Below are 18652 nucleotides of genomic sequence, written 5' to 3' on the forward strand. Positions count from 1 at the left end.
TCGATTATATGATTATGGTAATCAATTACAGCTTTGTAAATCAGTTTTGAAAAGAATGCTGGATACTGGTAATCGATTACTGCCTTCTGGTAATCGATTACCAAAGAGTAAAACTCTTTGGTAAAATATTTTTCTTTTTGAAAAATTCTTGTGCTATTCAATGTTTTGGAAAACTCTTTTAATACTTATCTTGATTGAGTCTTCTCTTGATTCTTGAATCTTGAGTCTTGATTCTTTACTTGAATCTTGATCTTGATTATTCTTGAATCTTAAATCTTGATCTTAATTCTTGAAACTTGCTTGACTCTTAATTCTTTGACATCATCAAAATAATCTTAAAAAGAATTGCTTCCAAAAAAGAAAAACAACAATTATTCAATTTTGGATAGAAAAGCATCTGCACCAATCCCTGCACTCATTTCTTTTTCCCCATATTTTAAATATTGAAGAATGATTCCAAATAAAGGATGAGAAGATCCATCTTCTTCCAACAAAGTTTACCCTTATTGTCCATCACCTATATTTAATACATTATATTGTTTTATTTCACATACATTTATAACACAATTTTTCTTCGAATAATAATTAATAAAATAAATAATATTATTAAATAATTTTTTATCAATAATTTTATGTATCGTTAAGGTACACCTATAAATAAATAATGATATATTATATAATATAATGATATATGATATAAGGTGCGTCTAAATACATTTAAATACATACATTAATATTTTTAAGCATAAAATACTTTTATTTAAAAAGATAAAACTTAAATACTTTTCCTTAAATGTTTTTATATTATTATTTAATTAAAATTAAATCTTTATATAATTAAACCTTTTTAACTCATAATTTATTGAAGTGAAGTTCTAATAGATCAAAGACATGATTTTTAACATCAAAATAAATGCTACTAGTTCTATTTTTTTACATTTGTCACATTAGAAACGTGATTTATTAACTGTAGAAGGTGTTCTAAATATGCTATAATTCTAATTAGAGAAGTAATATAAAAATTTGTAAAATCTGCGATATCTAAGTTTTATCTTTTAAAAAACAAAATATTCATAATTTATACATTAATAAACACAAACATTATACACATTATAACACTTTTTTTCCTTTAAAAAAGAATACGTTTTTTGGGGACAAAAATGGACATTAGAATACTTCAGATTTTGAATTTTGGCATAATTCTACCTGGTCTTATCTGATCTTATTACTATATCACTATTTCTTTTTTGTAAAAATTACGATTATCACTATAATTATTAATAATAAGTAATAACATTAAATAATATTATTTTTAATTAACTAAAATATATTTTCGATCCCTAATAAAATCTAAATTTTGTATTTATTTTTTAATAAATTTTTTCATTAACTTGGATCCTTAATAAACTAAAAATTTTGTTTTTGTTTATTGATATTTCTTTTTAGTCCTTGATAAATTAATGAATTTTGTTCTCTCATAATTTTTTTTTCATTTGTGATTAGTTTTTTTTAAGGAATAAATAAAAAATTCACTAATTTATGATAAACTAAAAAATTTTAATAATTAAAAATACAATTTTTTGTTTATAAAAAATCAATTTTTATTAGATAATAAACATTAAATTTAAAAATTTATTAAGGATAAAAACATATTTTACTCTTTCAATTTTTTCTTCTCAAATCATTTCCCTTTTTTGTTTTTGCTTTTTGTGTTGAGGCTCCCTCGTTTCTTTTTCACAGTCTCCCTTTTTTTATTTTGAATAGTGTGATAAAAACACATAAGATTATAAAAATATATATAAAATAAAAATAAAATTTATATAAATATATATTCTAATTTATATAAAAATAAAATTTAATCTTATATATTATATTTTAAAAGATAATATATAAGATTATAAAAATATAATAAATTAAAAAAATAGAATTTAAATTTTGAATTATTTTTTTATAAAACTTATATTAATATTATATTTTTCACAAAATATTCAAATTGAATATAGCGATAGAAAAGTGTGTTTTACTTTAAAGTCTATAATTTTAATTTTTTTAAAATATTTTTTTTAAATTTTTTTTTTAAAAAAAGTATTAGTCAACTTTTTATTCTATTCAATTTAAAATTTAGAAATTCAATGGTTAGATGATCAATTTAGTGTAATAAAGAGAATAGAGAAACCAATTTTGCAATAAGCTTTTTTTTTTTTTTTTTCTCATTCCTTCTGTGTGTGTCTCTCTGCTACACCAAATGCTTTCTTGCCATTGCTACTGTTGAGTTTCACAAACATTCACCAAACTCATTCATTCTCTCATTACCCATCAATATTTATTCTGACAGCATGTCTCAGACTAACTGGGAAGCTGATAAGATGTAAGTGTTATTGCTCTTTTTTCCATTTTTTTTCAATTTTTAATAGCAGTTTTGTGAGTTTTGAAAAATGGGTTTTTGTTCATTCTAAACAATTTAGCCTTTTTCTATTGATTTGGGTTCTGGGTCTTTTTCTTGCTTTTTGTCTCTTTTTGGGTTGATTTGAGTTGGTTTATTTCCCTTGGTTTGGTTGTGTTTTGGTGAATGTGTGAGAATGTTCTTATGGGTATGTTAGGGTTTTTTAGCCTCTGCAAGTGTAAGGGGTATCTTTAGATTGAATGAAATTGAACTCGTTGGTTCCTGCATTTGGGTGTTGCTATTTTGATGTGGGTTTTTTTGTCATCTGTTCTGTGTGTGATGTACTTGATGTAAAGATCCAAACTTTGGTTCTCATATGTGCTTGCTTGCTCTGTGAGATTTTCAGGTTAGATGTTTATATCCATGATTACTTAGTGAAGAGGGATTTGAAAGCTTCAGCTCAGGCTTTTCAAGCTGAAGGGAAAGTGTCCTCGGACCCTGTTGGTGAGTTACCTAGAAACAAAGTAGTTATGTTGGATTTAATATTTCTGCTTTTTTTCCCCCGCATTTTATGGGTCTGACTGCTTTTGTTGATGATAATGTGGGGTTGCAGCTATTGATGCCCCTGGAGGATTTCTGTTTGAGTGGTGGTCTGTTTTCTGGGACATATTTATTGCCAGGACTAATGAGAAGCACTCAGAGGTTGCTGCATCTTATATCGAGGTTGGTTGATTAACTTTGGCTGTATTTGTTCATGCATTCAATAAGGAAGTTTGTATGTAGCATATTTAACTATTAAGGCTGGTTCATACATAGCATATTTCTTCTTGCACGGTAAATCTGAGTCAGACAGTTGTGCTAGAAGTTCAGTGAAGAAAAAGTTGTGTCAGGATGAACTAGCAGTTGATTAACTTCAAAATTGTGGTATTTGTGGTATTTGTTCATGTATTCAATGAGGAAGTGTATACATTCAATTAGCTATAACTTCAAAATTGTGCCTCCCAACTTCTGGAAAGTTGGGATCTTTTCTTTAGATTCATCTTTGATTAAATAAAATTGCAGGGAGATCTTTATTTTTATATTTAGGGTGCTGACTAGGTGGCTGGCAGTATCATTTCAAATAAGTCTGTAGTTGTAATAGGCATCATGACCCATTATAAATTCATGTTCCTCACTTGGTTAATTTACTTCTCCAATTTGTAATGACAGCTTACATTTCCTTTTCATCTAGTGACCTTTTTCTTTTAATCTGTATCATGATGAATTTATATCTCTTTTTTTCTTTTGAGAGGCCTTGCATGTTAGTTGTGGTTCTTATCAGGAAATCTGATCCATCTATCCAGGTCTGCTTTGCTTGCTTTGTTAAATTGAAGAAATTATTATTATTATTATTATTATACAGTACATACTAATGTTATTATTTTGGTCTAGGCATGAATATGAAATTTCAATATTTGGACAATTAGCTTAGCCACAGCAGTCAATCGTGTGCTATAGCGGTGTTGCAGAGCGTTGTGGCTTTGGCTGCTTAGTGGGAGCCCTGTCACACGACTCACACCACAGTTTGCTGTCACACCTGGAGTGGTGTGAATTGCGGCTGCTATCGTGGCCATCACAACCGCCACTGACTCAGACAAAACCCCTTTTTTGTTCCTCTTGAATAACGATGTTTGGTGCTATTGAAGGGGGTAATCTTTGGATTTCGCCCATCTTTATTTCATCTGACCCTATTTTCCCATTCTCACTCTTTTCAAAGGCTAAACGATGCCAGTCTCTTCTCTCGGTGACACAAACTATCTGACCTACAGCTCCCAGCTGCATGTGTGGCCAACCCATGGCACTCCAATGGAGTTTCTGACCAATCCATAACACTCTGGTGGAGTTTCCGGCCAACCCATAGCACTGCAGTGGGGTTTCTGTCCAACCCACACTCTGGAACATTGTTGTCTGGTGTCTCTCTATTCACATCCTTCGGGGTGTGTTCTGTTCATGTCAAAGGGGTTCTATGTTTTTGTTTTATATTTCTTTCAGTGTTGTGTTTAGATAGGTAACCTAGCGTACTTTTTTCTTTGTTTTTCTTTTATATATAACTTGACTTTTATTATTAAGTTCTATGTTTGCTGTAAAATTATGACTTTTAATTATGATTATGAATATGCCTTTATTTATGGGAATTTATTTATTTTTCAGCATTTATACATATGTAAAATAAATTATTTAGTTTATATCTGGAAATTTCTTAATAGAGGTCATCCCACTATCACACTATTGTGGTTTTGGGGTCAGCTGCTCCATGCTGCTATCTGGAATTGATAACTATGAGCTTAGCAAGATATAGCTATTTATCTGATTATTCAATATATAAGCTGCCCTTGTAAAATTGTTGGCATGCTGGGCTGTACAGTTTTACCAAGGAATTGCCTAGGGGAAAAATACTGAGTTACTGCTTGAAGTTTATAGTTTGTGAAACTCTCTTTGCAGACCCAGTTAATTAAGGCGAGAGAGCAACAACAGCAGCAGCAGCAGCCACAACCTCAGCAGTCGCAACATCAACAACAGCAGCAGCAGCAACAACAGCAACAACAACAGCAACACATGCAGATGCAACAAATCCTTTTACAGAGGGCTCAGCAGCAACAACAGCAGCAGCAGCAGCAGCAGCAGCAGCAACCACAACAGCAGCAGCTGCAGCAACCACAGCTGCAACATCAGCAGCAGCCACCACAGCAACAACAGGGTAGGGATAGGGCTCATCTCTTAAATGGTGGTACGAATGGGTTAGTTGGAAACCCTGGCACGGCAAATGCACTAGCAACAAAGATGTATGAGGAAAGGTTAAAATTGCCCCTTCAAAGGGACTCTTTGGAAGATGCAGCAATGAAGGTTGGGAGATATTCTGGTTGCCTAATTATAAAGATGAACTACTTTTTTTTTGTTATATGTATTCATAACTATCTTATGGTATTTTGTACAGCAAAGATATGGAGACCAACTCTTAGACCCAAATCATGCCTCAATATTGAAGTCATCTGCAGCTACTGGCCAGCCTTCAGGGTATTCTTTAGAACTTAGCTTTTATCACTTTTTGTTGAAGTCTTTAAATTGGTATAATTTACAATATATGCTTGAAACATAAGGTAGTTATGCTTGTGGCTGTGGCTGAGTAAAAGCTTTCTATAAACAAAAGAGAGAAAAACTTCTAAATAGAAAATGAGGAAGTTGATAATATTCAACCCAACTAAAAACGGTTACAACTCTAGTATATATGGTAGAGCTAGGGCGCTGTTATTACAACTGTCAACTAGTTGAGTTAACTATAAAGGCTAACTATGCTAGACTGAAATAAAAGAAAGGAGTAATTCTACTCTTCTACTCTAATACCCCTGGCAAGCTCTTGAGGGGTTGACAAAATCTTTGTTACCACTCTGAGCTTGTCCCTAAACAGAGTAAAATTAGATGGGGTAAGAGATTTAGTGAATGTCTGCATATTGATCAATATTCAATAGTAGGAACATGAACCACTTGAATTCTCTTCTCCAGAACTTTTTCTCCGACAAAAGACAAGTCCAGGTCCATGTGCTTGGTTCTGGAATGCAGAACTGGGTTGTGAGCTAAGGCAACTGTGCTCATGTTGTCACAAAAAACACGGGTGTAGTGTGTTTGACCTGTAATTCAAAAAGCAAAGTCTGAATCCAGGTCACTTCAGCAGTAGCGAGAGCCAAGCTTCTATACTCTGCTTCTGTACTAGATCGAGCCACAACTTTCTGCTTCATAGACCACCAGGGCACAAGATTAGGTCCTAGAAAAATAACAGCCCCTGATGTTGATCTTCTATCATCAGGATCTGAAGCCCAGCCAGCATCACAGTAGGCTTGGACAGAGACATTTGGGGAGTTTGAAGGCTGAAGTCTGAGACCAGGGTTGAGAGTGCCATTCAAGTATCTGAGAATTCTCTTAACAGCAATCCAGTGTTGTTCAGAAGGATCTGACATAAATTGGCAGACCTTGTTAACAGAAAAACTGATTTCAGGTCTTGTTATAGTGGGCATACTGCAATGCTCCAACCACTGAAAGATATAGAGTAGGATCTGAGAATCTCTCTGAACCAAACTTGGACAGTTTGCACCCTCCAACCATAGGAGAAGCAATAGGACTTGCTTCATCCATCTTTGTTTTAGCAAGAAGATCTCTAAATGTGTAGTTTATATTGAACCCATGCCCATTACCAATAGTAATCTGATCAGGCACTTCAAAATGTGTAAGTTGCTGTATGTTCTGAGAAACATTAGTAACATGATGTGAGGCACCCGAATCTGGATACCTAGAACTTGAGAATTTGAAGGTGCTGAACCAGCAGTAGCGCAATGTTGGCTTTGGGGGAATAGGTGCTTCCACATAAGGTTGCATTTGTGGGTAAAAGTATGGAAAGGGAGCCATAACAGGCATATATTGCAGAGCAGAGGAAACTTGTGTTGGGACTTGTGTTGAAACTTGCTGTGCTGGAATTTGTTGTGTTGAAGTGGTAGTGGACTGTGCGTTTGTGCTTAGCATAGACCATTGGCTGTGTAGGAACATAATTTTCATCATAGCGATAGTAGCAATGTGAAGCTTCATGACCATATTTATGACAAACTTGGCATTGGATATTGGCAAGCCTACCACGGCCACTGCCACGGCCATCCCCCCTACCAAAATTGTTGTTGCGACCTACATTGCGTTCACCATAACCATGGCCACTACCTAGGCCAGAGTTAAAAAACTGATTGCCACTATTTGAGTCATTGGAATTATTATAATTCCCTTGAGTAAAATGAGCTTGGGCATAAAAAACTGAGTATTTGAACTAGCATTAGAGGAATTTGGTAAAATTTTCACAGTATTAGGAGCTGGAACCATCAGTGAATCATCGCATTCAAGCAGGATGGATGAAATGGAGAAAAGCATCGGGGGTGTTATGTGATGCAAAGGTACCGATCAAGCTAAAGGGAAAGTTTTATCGGACTGCGGTAAGACCGGCGATTTTGTACGGAACAGAATGTTGGGCGGTCAAGAGCCAACATGAGAATAAAGTAGGTGTAGCGGAGATGAGGATGTTGCGGTGGATGTGTGGTAAGACTCGACAGGATAAAATTAGAAACGAAGCTATTAGAGAGAGGGTTGGAGTAGCGCCTATTGTAGAGAAGATGGTGGAAAATAGACTTAGGTGGTTTGGGCATGTAGAGAGAAGACCGGTAGACTCTGTAGTGAGGAGAGTAGACCAGATGGAGAGAAGGCAAACAATTCGAGGCAGAGGAAGACCCAAAAAGACTATAAGAGAGGTTATCAAAAAAGATCTCGAACTTAATGATTTGGATAGAAGTATGGTACTTGATAGAACATTATGGCGGAAGTTGATCCATGTAGCCGACCCCACCTAGTGGGATAAGGCGTTGTTGTTGTTGTTGTTGTAGGAGCTGGAACCACTGATTTAGGAACCTGGACTGCTTGAATAGGTTGAACAGAACTGTCTGAAGATGAAGCTCCTTGAGTCAAATTAACAGTAACTGAGGAATTCTTTTTATAAAACTTATCAAGCCTAGCTTCATGACCTAACATCAGAGTTTTGACCTCATCAATGGAAAGAGGTTCAAACTTACTGCATATCAAAGACACAGTGGACTCATTCATGAGGTAGCCCTTCAAAAATCACATCAAGATGCTCATTCGAGGAAACCAACACTCCAATCAAACCAAGGGAATCAACTAGAGTCTGAATCTGAAGCAAATAATCAGATCTGACCTACTTTCCAATTACATACTGTGAAGCTCAGTCCTTAGTTGGTGTATTTTTGCACGAACATGGAGCGAAAGAGAGAGTGGAGCCTATCCCAAAGATGCCATGCAGTTCGACAGCCGATCAACCTTGGAAGTACCTCTGCAGAAATTGTAGATTGAAGCTAGGGTAACAAGAGTTGATCTTGTGATTCCCAAGCAAGGTACTCTGGAGAAGAAATTCCAAGATTGCGATCAACAAGGGTTTGGAATCTCGGAGGAATTGTCAGGTTGACAAGGAAATGATGAAGACGATGTACTTTCAGCACTGGCTCTACTTGCTGGCACCAAAACAAGTAGTTGGAATTTGTCAACTTCGCAGAAATTGAATGCGAGAAGGAAGTAGAGGATTGCGGCGATGGTGTCACACCGGTTGCACTAGTCGGAGTAGTCGTCAGAATCGGCTGTGGAATTGGTGTCGCCATTGGTAACACTGTTTGGATTGGTGTTGCAGAAACAGGAATCTCTGTCGCATTCCCCGTCACATTCACCGGAATAGAAGAATCAACCACTGGAGTTGAAGTTGGTGGTGGAGGAGGAGGAGGATCAGAATTGTTGATTGCAGAAGCCATTGTTAATCCTTAAGATTGAACAAAGCTCTGAGATGCCATAGAAGCTTTCTATAAATGAAAGAGAGAGAATCTTCTAAACAGAAAATGAGGAAGTTGATAATATTCAACTCAACTGAAAAACGGTTACAACTATAGTATATATGCTAGAGCTAGGACAGCTGTACACAGCTGTTATTACAACTTTCAACTAACCCAGGGTTAGTTGAGTTAACTGTAATAGACTGAGATAAAAGAAAGGAGTAATTCTACTCTACTACTCCAATACTGAGCTAATTTAAGTTTGATCTGAAATAACATGAATTGAAGCTTACTTCATCAATGTGAGAAAAAAAGGGGATCTTGTATGGTAAACAATGTAGAAGCCTGATTGTCTTCTCTGGATGGTAGGGTAGGGGCAGGAGCTGCAGTAGTTCATTTGAAATGGGTCTACTCCTTCCATGACCTTGAAGAATTAATAGTTATTTGCTTCTTTATTTTTAGTTTTTTAAGTTTTTGAAATATCTATTTGGCATTCCACTAATTATATTAGCATCTGGTATTCTTTAATCTGGTATTCTTTAATCTTTATAGCTATGGATGTTGACTTTGTTAGCACTAAATTTCTTGATTTCAGGCAAGTTTTGCATGGTGCTGCTGGTGCAATGTCTTCACAAGTTCAAGCTCGTAGTCAGCAATTACCAGGATCTACTCCTGTATGCTTGTGTTCTTAATTTAAACTCATTACCTCTTATTGCATTTCTTATGAGCTGTTTGTCCTTGACTTGGCTAATCAGGATATAAAGAGTGAGATCAATCCTGTTTTAAATCCCAGAGCTGCAGCTCCTGAAGGATCATTGATAGCAATGCCTGGTATTCTTTCAACATGTCCTTACTCTAATGTAACTGGTTTGTTATATTACTTTGGAAGCTGGTTTGCAAGCATTTGTTGGGGGGTTTGTTTTCCATCTAGTTGGTTCATTACAATTTATTCATCACCCTGTTGGATGAGTATATTTTGGGAATTTATGTTAAACTGTTATGATGTTTTATCATTACTCTTGCACACAGATTGAGTGAACAGGTGGTTTTTTGTGTCAGGTTCGAATCAAGGTAGCAATAATTTGACTCTGAAAGGGTGGCCGCTCACAGTGAGTATTCTTTTTATTTTAATGTTCATTTTGAATTAAATGTTACTGGTAGTGGATAAAATCATGTGTTCCTAAACATTTTAAACTTGAGAGCTTGTTCTGATGTTGTACATGGGAATTTAACCTACGATCTTTTACCCTAATCATATCCCATTTGTACTGCTTTAGCCATTATCAAGTGGCAGAAGTAGCCTTCCTTGAAAACCCTGGAAAACGTCCCTCATCTTATAGAAATAGTGGTCTCATATCTGAAGTCTCTAGCAATCACCCTGCCTACTTTGTGATTCCAACATCATTTAATGATAAAACTAAATAGTTGAGTTATTATGCTTCTCTATTTACCTTTTTTCTATTCCTTATTAGGGCTTGGAGCAACTACGTTCTGGTCTACTCCAGCAACAAAAACCTCCTTTCATACAGTCTCCTCAGCCATTTCATCAACTTCCAATGTTGACACCACAGCATCAGCAACAACTAATGCTAGCACAACAAAATTTGGCATCTCCATCTGCAAGTGATGATAATAGAAGACTCAGAATGCTGCTGAATAATAGGAATATCGGTGTAACTAAGGATGGTCTTTCAAACCCTGTTGGTGATATAGTATCAAATCTTGGATCACCTCTTCAAGCAGGTGGCCCTGCTTTTCCACGTAGTGATACAGATATGCTAATGAAGGTGCTTGTTCTCTTGTAATTTATCTTTTCATCGTCTTTATGGTTCTTGCATTATTTTTTCAAGTGTCCTATTTATAATTCCTTGTAGTTGCTACAAGTGTCTTGAGTTACATCTTCTGAATGTTTTTGTTTGAGTAGTTGAAACTGGCGCAATTACAACATCAACAGCAGAATGCCAATCCACAACAGCAGCAACTGCAACAGCATACTCTTTCGAATCAGCAATCTCAGACTTCAAATCATAGCATGCATCAACAAGATAAAATGGGGGGAGGTGGTGGCAGTGTCAATGTGGATGGTAGCATGTCAAACTCCTTTAGAGGCAATGATCAGGTCAGTCCTTTTATGGTTGCCACAACCACATGCATATTTGAGAAATTTAGCTGTGGATAATTTTTCTATTATCTTATGGAATCATTAGGGCAATACACCAATATATATATTCTGACCTGTAAAATAATGCATAACTATTGAGTCAGTGATTTTCTGATGTATGCAATTAGGTTCTCTTTGTTAAATATATTGGAATAGCCATTCATTATACTGAATTTTGTAATCTGATATGCAGTTGCTCCATTAAAAAAACCCTATACCTTTTCCTTTGATATATCATTGTTAAAACTAGAAGTCACATGGAGTTTATAATCTCCTTTGTTCTACTTTCTGCCTCTGGCTGTCTATATGTAAGTCTGCATGTGTCTTACCTGTCATGGTTGATAATTTGATATCTTTAATTTTATGGTTATTGTTATTGTATTTTCTCATAATTTTGAACACTACATATTGATTTTGAGAATTTTACTGCAATGCGATTTGGAAGCAGTTTGGAAATCCATAAGGGATAGTGAATTTGTTTACTTATTACTGAATTGGTTTAGTACAAGTATTATACATATAATTTCTTTAACCTCAAGTTTTCTAAACTTGAGTAGTTAGAAAAGGATTTTGTGAAGCTTTCTGATCAGATACGTGATGATCCATTGGTAAAGTGGTGACGGAATTTTTTTTTTTTTTTGTATTTTGACCCCTTTATGAAAGAAATGGCTGGTCAATTGTTTCAAGATTATAATTACTTATTTCTTATCTGTTAGATCACCTGAGCATTAATTTTTGTCCGAGTTTGGCAGACATTTGATCTGGTGTATGTTTATAATGCTGTTTAAAATAGGTTTCTAACATGGTTTCTTCTGAATGCACTTTTAAGGTTTCCAAAAACCAGACTGGGAGAAAGAGAAAGCAGCCTGCATCTTCTGGTCCTGCCAATAGTTCTGGAACAGCTAATACAGCTGGTCCATCTCCAAGTTCAGCACCCTCAACTCCCTCAACACATACACCTGGTGATGTGATGTCAATGCCTGCTTTACCTCACAGTGGTAGTTCTTCAAAGCCATTAATGATGTTTAGTGCTGATGGCTCTGGAACTCTGACATCACCTTCAAACCAATTGGTAAGTGGCTCTTTCAATAGATGGAAGGAATAATAAATTCCTTGCATGTAGACTCATTGCCATTCCATTTTGGCAGTGGGATGATAAGGATCTTGAATTGCAGGCTGATGTGGACCGTTTTGTGGAGGATGGATCTCTTGATGATAATGTGGAGTCTTTTTTATCCCATGATGATACAGACCCTAGAGATACTGTTGGTCGTTGTATGGATGTAAGCAAAGGTGCAGTAAACACCAATTTTTTTTCAATAAAATATTCTAGTGTGTGTACATGTTAAATTTTCCCTCGTTTGATGCAAGAAAAATGCATTTTCTCTTTATAGATAACTTGTTTGTTAGTGGTAGATTGTACATTGTAGTGAACTATGTTACATATAAATTTATTTACATGCCTTCACTCAACAACCTTTATGATAGTTGTTTCATGGCATAGTATCAAAGCCTTATTGTTCTCTGTTATTCTAAGTAAAAAGTTAAATTTCAGCACAAGTTAGGTTGGGCCTAAGCATTGTCCATGCTTCAAACTTAGGATTCTTGCGTGTCAAAGCAGGTTAAGTTAAATATAAAGGCATTCATATGCTTTCATCCTACAACATAAGCTTTTGAGATGGTTTTTGGTTCATGACAATCTCAAACTACTAATCTTAAACAGTGATCGAAGACTCTTCATTAATGAATTATGAACGTTTCCCTTGTCAACAAATACACTTTAGAATATTAATTTTGTACGTATGCTTATCCTTTTTATGTGTGTTTGGGTAAGCATTGTCAAAATTGATTTTTGAAGTGATGTGATTTATGTTTGGATGTTTTTATTCTAAAAGCAAGTTAATAACAAAACTTAGTATAATTTTTTTGATCCAATGCAAAAGCTACCTGAAGTGGCTTCAACATAGAATCAATTTTTCTTAGGATATGGGTTTGAGCCTAACTCAACTTCTAAAGCTAGCTCATAAGGTTAGGGTTGTCCCCCACTTATATACTATATCTTAGCACTATCTCTAGCCAATGCGAGATTTGGATTTTTTCCAATACACCCCCTCACGCCCAAGTACTTTTGGGCTTGGTGTGTGGATAATATGGTGGGTGGCTCGTTAATGGATCTAGGATAGGCTTTGATATCATCTTAGAATGTAAGTTTCAGCCTAACTCAACCCCAAAAGCTAGCTCATAGGGCAAGGGTTTTCCTCCACTTATATATTATATCTTGGCACTATCTCTAGTTGACGTGGGACTTGGGTTTTTCCCAATAATTCTGGACCCAAAATCAATTCCTCGACCTGAAACCAAACATGTAAAGCTAGTCATTACTCATTAGGAAGTGGTCCAAGGACCTTGGGTACACCCAGGATGTTGCATTGCATGTAAAAACATGCAGCTTGTCATCAATAATAATTATATTAAGTGCTATAGTCCAAACTTCAAATGAAAGACTAGACCTTATCTGGATGGAAACTAGCTCTAATTGAACAATTTGTTTTGGACAAAAACACCCCAGAATACTCAAAAGACCAAATTCACTTAGTCCATATTACTCGTTGATTACTCTATTAATTGATTGTATTGAAGCTATAAATAACAGGTTAAAATGTGCAAGCCCACAGACAATTTCCTCCCAACTACTTTCTACTTCAACATTAACCATATATTCTTGGTAATAGAATTAGAAGGGGCTATATACTTTTGTTTATGTAGATGGATTGTTGCTTTTTAATTTATTGACTTGCATAAATAGATATTCCTGTGGAAACCGAGGCCACTGATTCTATTCATTTTCAGGTTTCACATTTTCTGAAATAAATTCTGTACGTGCAAGCACTAACAAAGTTGTCTGTTGCCATTTCTCATCTGATGGGAAATTGCTTGCTAGCGGTGGCCATGACAAAAAGGTTAGTCAGTGCATTATTTTGGGAAATCGTTTTATTCATTGCTTTCTCTGTTCAACTGATTTCCTGAAATTTTGAGTGAACTATGCAATTGGCTAGCTTGAAAATTGACAAATAAAAATTAGGAATGTCTCTTTTACTTATTCTGTTTATATATGGAATATGACATTTGCTCTGATTTTTTCATAATGCAGGCTGTTTTATGGTTCACAGATTCTCTAAAACAGAAAGCCACTCTTGAAGAGCATGCATATTTAATCACTGATGTCCGTTTCAGTCCAAGCATGCCTCGTCTTGCAACATCTTCATATGACAAAACTGTCAGGGTGTGGGATGTTGAAAATGTGAGTTCATTTCATTTGCTTTACTCCCAACAGTGTACTGCTTGGGATTTTTTCCCCAATAGATTTAAAATCTATAATTTGTAATAGCTGGGTTATGCAGGTCATAAGGATAGGATTTTCTCTGCCTCTGAATTGCAATTGGTCATCTTTTACTGAAACTTTGTACATACTGAAATAATAAAAATATAAAATAATTTGTGCTTATTTCTTTTGAAATTATGAAAACAAATATACTAGAAAGGAGAATACAATGCATCAAATTACTCCAGTCCTTAGTGAGCTTTGAAATATATGATGTATTGCAGCTATGTTTTCTGGTATATGATTTCTTGAACATGGTTCTACAATAGTATAATGCTACAAAGACGCCGCAATGTAAAAGTTTATTCAATGCTCTGGATCCAGGAACCTTTAATTGGCTACAGATTATCATTAAAAATATGTATTCAGCTTATTGGTAGCTATCAGAGACTGGGACACAATGCATTAAAGTTCTCTGTCGAAGCTTTGAAAGAAAAGTTATCTACTTGTTCAATGATAAAAGATGATTAGTAAGGTGCGAGCTTAGTGCTTCGCAGGCATAGAAATTTCCATTTCTGGTAATATTTAGGGTTAGCAATTGTAGCTTGAATTCCACTATGAGTGCTAATATCCCAATTATCTTTATGTTATAGGTTATTTGATCTTATGAACAAATTTCTGACTGCCAGATTAATATTCCTATGGTATATTTAAAATTATATGGGATTCGGGAAAAGTTTCTCATGCTATCATTGGTAGATTTGAATGCCAGGTCCATGTATGAGCTGGGTTGCTAATGATTGCTGGATCAGATAGTTAGTTTGCCTATATCTCTGGATTTTTATGGATTGTGTGCATACATGTGTTTGTGTGTTTTTCTTCGTGTTCTGCTTTAGCTGATATGTAATTACCAATGCAGCCTGGATATTCGCTTCGTACCTTCACGGGACATTCTTCATCTGTTATGTCACTAGATTTTCACCCTAATAAAGATGATCTTATCTGCTCTTGTGATGTTGATGGTGAGATAAGATATTGGAGCATTAACAATGGCAGTTGTGCTAGAGTCTCAAAGGTAGAATTTTAGCATATGCATAATGCATTTGTTTACTTGGTTGTGTATTGAGTTTACATTTCAGTTTGCTAAACTGAAAATTTTTCTTACTGATTAGGGTGGCACAGCTCAAATGAGATTTCAACCTCGTCTAGGGAGGTACCTAGCTGCAGCTGCAGAGAATGTTGTTTCTATACTTGATGTGGAAACTCAAGCATGTCGATATTCATTAAAAGTTAGTTTGAATATTTTTTTCTAAGTTTCATTGCTGGAGTCAGGATAAATCCTTTCAATTAGATGTGTCATTATTCTTGAGCTTGTCTATACTTGAGTCACACACTCCTCACACTATCTGGCTACCTAAGTGTTTTTGCTGGTGGGAGGTTTGAGAAAAGAAACATTTGTTATTCTTTATATGAGAATCAAATACTTTTTATGACATTTTATATATTTCTAAAAACAACTTTGGAGCTTGGATATTTGTTGTTTTGGTGGCTTCAACAATAATTTATGTTCCTTCTTCTCTTGTAAGTCTTGTCTTATTCAAACTCTACTAATGCATTTGATTTTAACATGATTAGGGACATACAAAATCGATACATTCTGTGTGTTGGGATCCTTCTGGGGAGTTTCTGGCATCTGTAAGTGAGGACTCTGTCAGGGTTTGGACTCTTGGATCAGGGAGTGAAGGGGAGTGCGTTCATGAGCTTAGCTGTAATGGCAATAAGTTTCACTCGTGTGTTTTCCATCCAACATATTCTTCGCTGTTGGTCGTTGGTTGTTACCAGGCAAGTCTACATCCTTTCCTTATTTTGTTTCCTTTTGAGTATGTTTGGAATCACAAATTTTGGGAATTGATTTGATTCTGAATGGAAATTTATGTTTGAAATGTTATAATGTAGAATTGATTTTGAAATCCTTTTGGATTTAACTTGTGTATTTAGAAATCCCCTCAAATTTGATTTTAATTGTAATTATTTGAATTGATGATTTCACCCATTATTAGTTAACCCACCTTATCTATCATAAGGATAATAAAATAAATCAATTCGTCTTTTAGACAGTAGGGAAGTACTGAGGATGTCCTTGGTGGAGGGAGAGAACCCTAGGGTTGGACGGTGTTACATAAAGAGTGAAAAAGAATGGAAAATCTACGTGGTGTTTTTAATCAACATGGCAACTTCTGATTGGAGGGACACAAATTGAGACACACATGGGATAGGTGATTTCGACCCATCAGCATCAAAGTAGGGCCGAAGGGTAAATGCTGACGAGGTTTTGGAGGTTGTACTAAAGTGCCATGGTGCAAGAAGGTGCCCTAGAAATATCTCAATACAATGGGCAGCCATGCGTTTGAGATGGACCAAATAATGACATGATGTGATATAAATCATGTTTAGATGACACAACTACTCTGGTAGAATTACATATAATTTTTATAATATATTTTTTGAATTTTTGTATACTAATTTAAATTATAGAAAGTTAAATTATATAAATAATAAAAATTATCATCTAAAAAAAAGTTATACTATCTCCATCTCCAAATATAAGACTATTAATGAATTCACACATACTAAGAAAGTTAACCAGTAGCATTAAATTTGTCAACAATTTATATTATTTTTACAAAATTATCCTTAAAATTATTGTGACTCATCATTAACTGCTTTCCACTTAATTAATTAATGTGTATTAGTCATCCCAAATCTTTTTTTATATATAATCAGTTATGAGAGTTATTTTTTTTCATGATTAATCCAATTAATCCAAACATGCAGCAATAGTTCATCAATCACACTTAAGGCCGTCATTATCTGTTCCCTTTCAAATATATAGATTACAGATTATTACTATTAGGAAAAAATTCAAGTCCCATATCTGCTAAAGGTGAGGCCAAGAAAAGATATACAAGTGGGAGACAACCCTCACCTTATAAGCTAGCTTTTGGGGTTGAATTAGACCCAAACCTACGTTCTAAGATGGTATCAGAGCTTATTCTAGATCCATTAAATGGGCCACCCATCATGTCGTCCACGCACCAAGTCTAATAGTATTGGAAAAAATTCAAGTCTCACATCTGCTAGAGATAAAGTCAAGATTAAATATATAAGTGGGAGATAATCCCTTATCCTATGAGTTAACTTTTGGGATTGAGTTAGACCTAAACTTACATTCTAAGAATTAGTAATTTTCTTATATAAAAGGTGCTTCAGTCATTAATTCCTACATTTTGTTTGTGGTTTTATTATGATGTGGCAACTTTTGGTGCTCTGACCTGATTATATTTTACTTTCTCCCTAACAAATAGTAATTATATCCAATTTATAATTAGATTTGTAATTTTGGCCCGTTATAATTGGTACCATGATCTGCAGTCATTGGAGCTCTGGAACATGACTGAGAACAAGACGATGACTCTATCTGCTCATGAAGGTCTTATTGCGGCATTGGCGGTTTCTACTGTAAATGGTTTGGTTGCTTCAGCCAGTCATGACAAGTTTGTCAAGCTCTGGAAGTGACTTTATTGTGTCATTAATACAGGTTATTTTTATCTGTGTTGATATTGTTGTAGTTTATGATCCCTTTTTTTGGTTTAATCAACCCACCTTCACAACATGTTGGTAGTTTATGTACCCTTTTATGTAGCTTGATCATTCACCCTCATCACATGTTTGTAGTTTATATGCCCTTTTATGTAGCTTGATCAACCACCCTCCCTCTTTTGCCATTTGGTATAATCTGATTTTCTTTGTAACCATAGATAGTAACTTTTGTAATATTGCCACCCCTGTTGTATCCTGTTTCATAATTGTTATACTTGGAGATTTCTGCTCGTGTCATTTAGATTAGCTATTATAATTTATGAGGAGTACTAACGACTCATTTTCTTGTATACTCCTAACATATTCTATTATTAGTTAAAATTTATTTAAAATTTATTGAAAACTATAAAATCATATAGTAAAAGTCATGGTACCAATTGGCTTAATTACTTGACACATTCTTTTTAGAGACACCTCATGCGCCGGAAACGAGCTGGGATTTTAATTATAATCATACGTTGAAAAAATATTTGTGGGGTAGAGTCTTAAAGAGTTGTTTGAAATTCTGTAGAAAAAAGTTGTTTGAAATTAATTGGCTTGAATATTATGATCTGTATATTGTTTTGTAACATTCACCTTTCAAATTTTTTAGAAGAGTAATTATATTTATTGCGTATACCCAGCATGTACCTGGATGTATGCTTAACTATATATGAATTTTGTTTTATAAGTGAACTAGTGAAGGTTAGTCGTACATAATTAATGATATGGTTAATATTAACCAC

At 34.8% G+C, this 18652-nt stretch overlaps 1 protein-coding gene across 3 annotated transcripts; it reads left to right on the forward strand.

Annotated features, from left to right (window-relative positions):
• Positions 1–2188: 2188 nt before the first annotated feature.
• LOC100779972 (transcriptional corepressor LEUNIG) lies at positions 2189–18149 on the forward strand. 3 transcript variants are annotated; one of them, XM_003544575.4, is made up of 18 exons: positions 2189–2368; positions 2790–2887; positions 2997–3106; positions 4865–5266; positions 5358–5437; positions 9380–9458; positions 9540–9615; positions 9844–9893; positions 10257–10571; positions 10709–10903; positions 11775–12017; positions 12121–12238; positions 13796–13905; positions 14097–14246; positions 15187–15342; positions 15440–15556; positions 15903–16109; positions 17700–18149. In XM_003544575.4, the coding sequence occupies exons 1-18, from the start codon at positions 2337–2339 to the stop codon at positions 17841–17843; spliced, it is 2682 nt and encodes an 893-aa protein (XP_003544623.1). In that variant the 5' UTR covers positions 2189–2336; the 3' UTR covers positions 17844–18149. The 3 variants fall into 3 exon arrangements, with proteins under 3 accessions (XP_003544623.1, XP_003544622.1, XP_006596119.1); XM_003544574.5 differs by having other exon boundaries at positions 2194–2368; positions 12094–12238; XM_006596056.4 differs by having other exon boundaries at positions 2194–2368; positions 11790–12017; positions 12094–12238.
• Positions 18150–18652: the final 503 nt, after the last annotated feature.

Source organism: Glycine max, chromosome 14 (assembly GCF_000004515.6).
Source record: "Glycine max cultivar Williams 82 chromosome 14, Glycine_max_v4.0, whole genome shotgun sequence".
Lineage (NCBI taxonomy): Eukaryota > Viridiplantae > Streptophyta > Magnoliopsida > Fabales > Fabaceae > Glycine > Glycine max.

Excerpts from the sequence above, each read along its gene's own strand:
- LOC100779972 (XM_003544574.5), top strand. The coding sequence starts at position 2,337 with ATGTCTCAGACTAACTGGGAAGCTGATAAGAT. Across the intron at positions 12,239-13,795 it reads TTGTATGGATGTAAGCAAAG|GTTTCACATTTTCTGAAATA; the intron begins GTGCAGTAAACA and ends ATTCATTTTCAG. Across the intron at positions 14,247-15,186 it reads GGGTGTGGGATGTTGAAAAT|CCTGGATATTCGCTTCGTAC; the intron begins GTGAGTTCATTT and ends TTACCAATGCAG.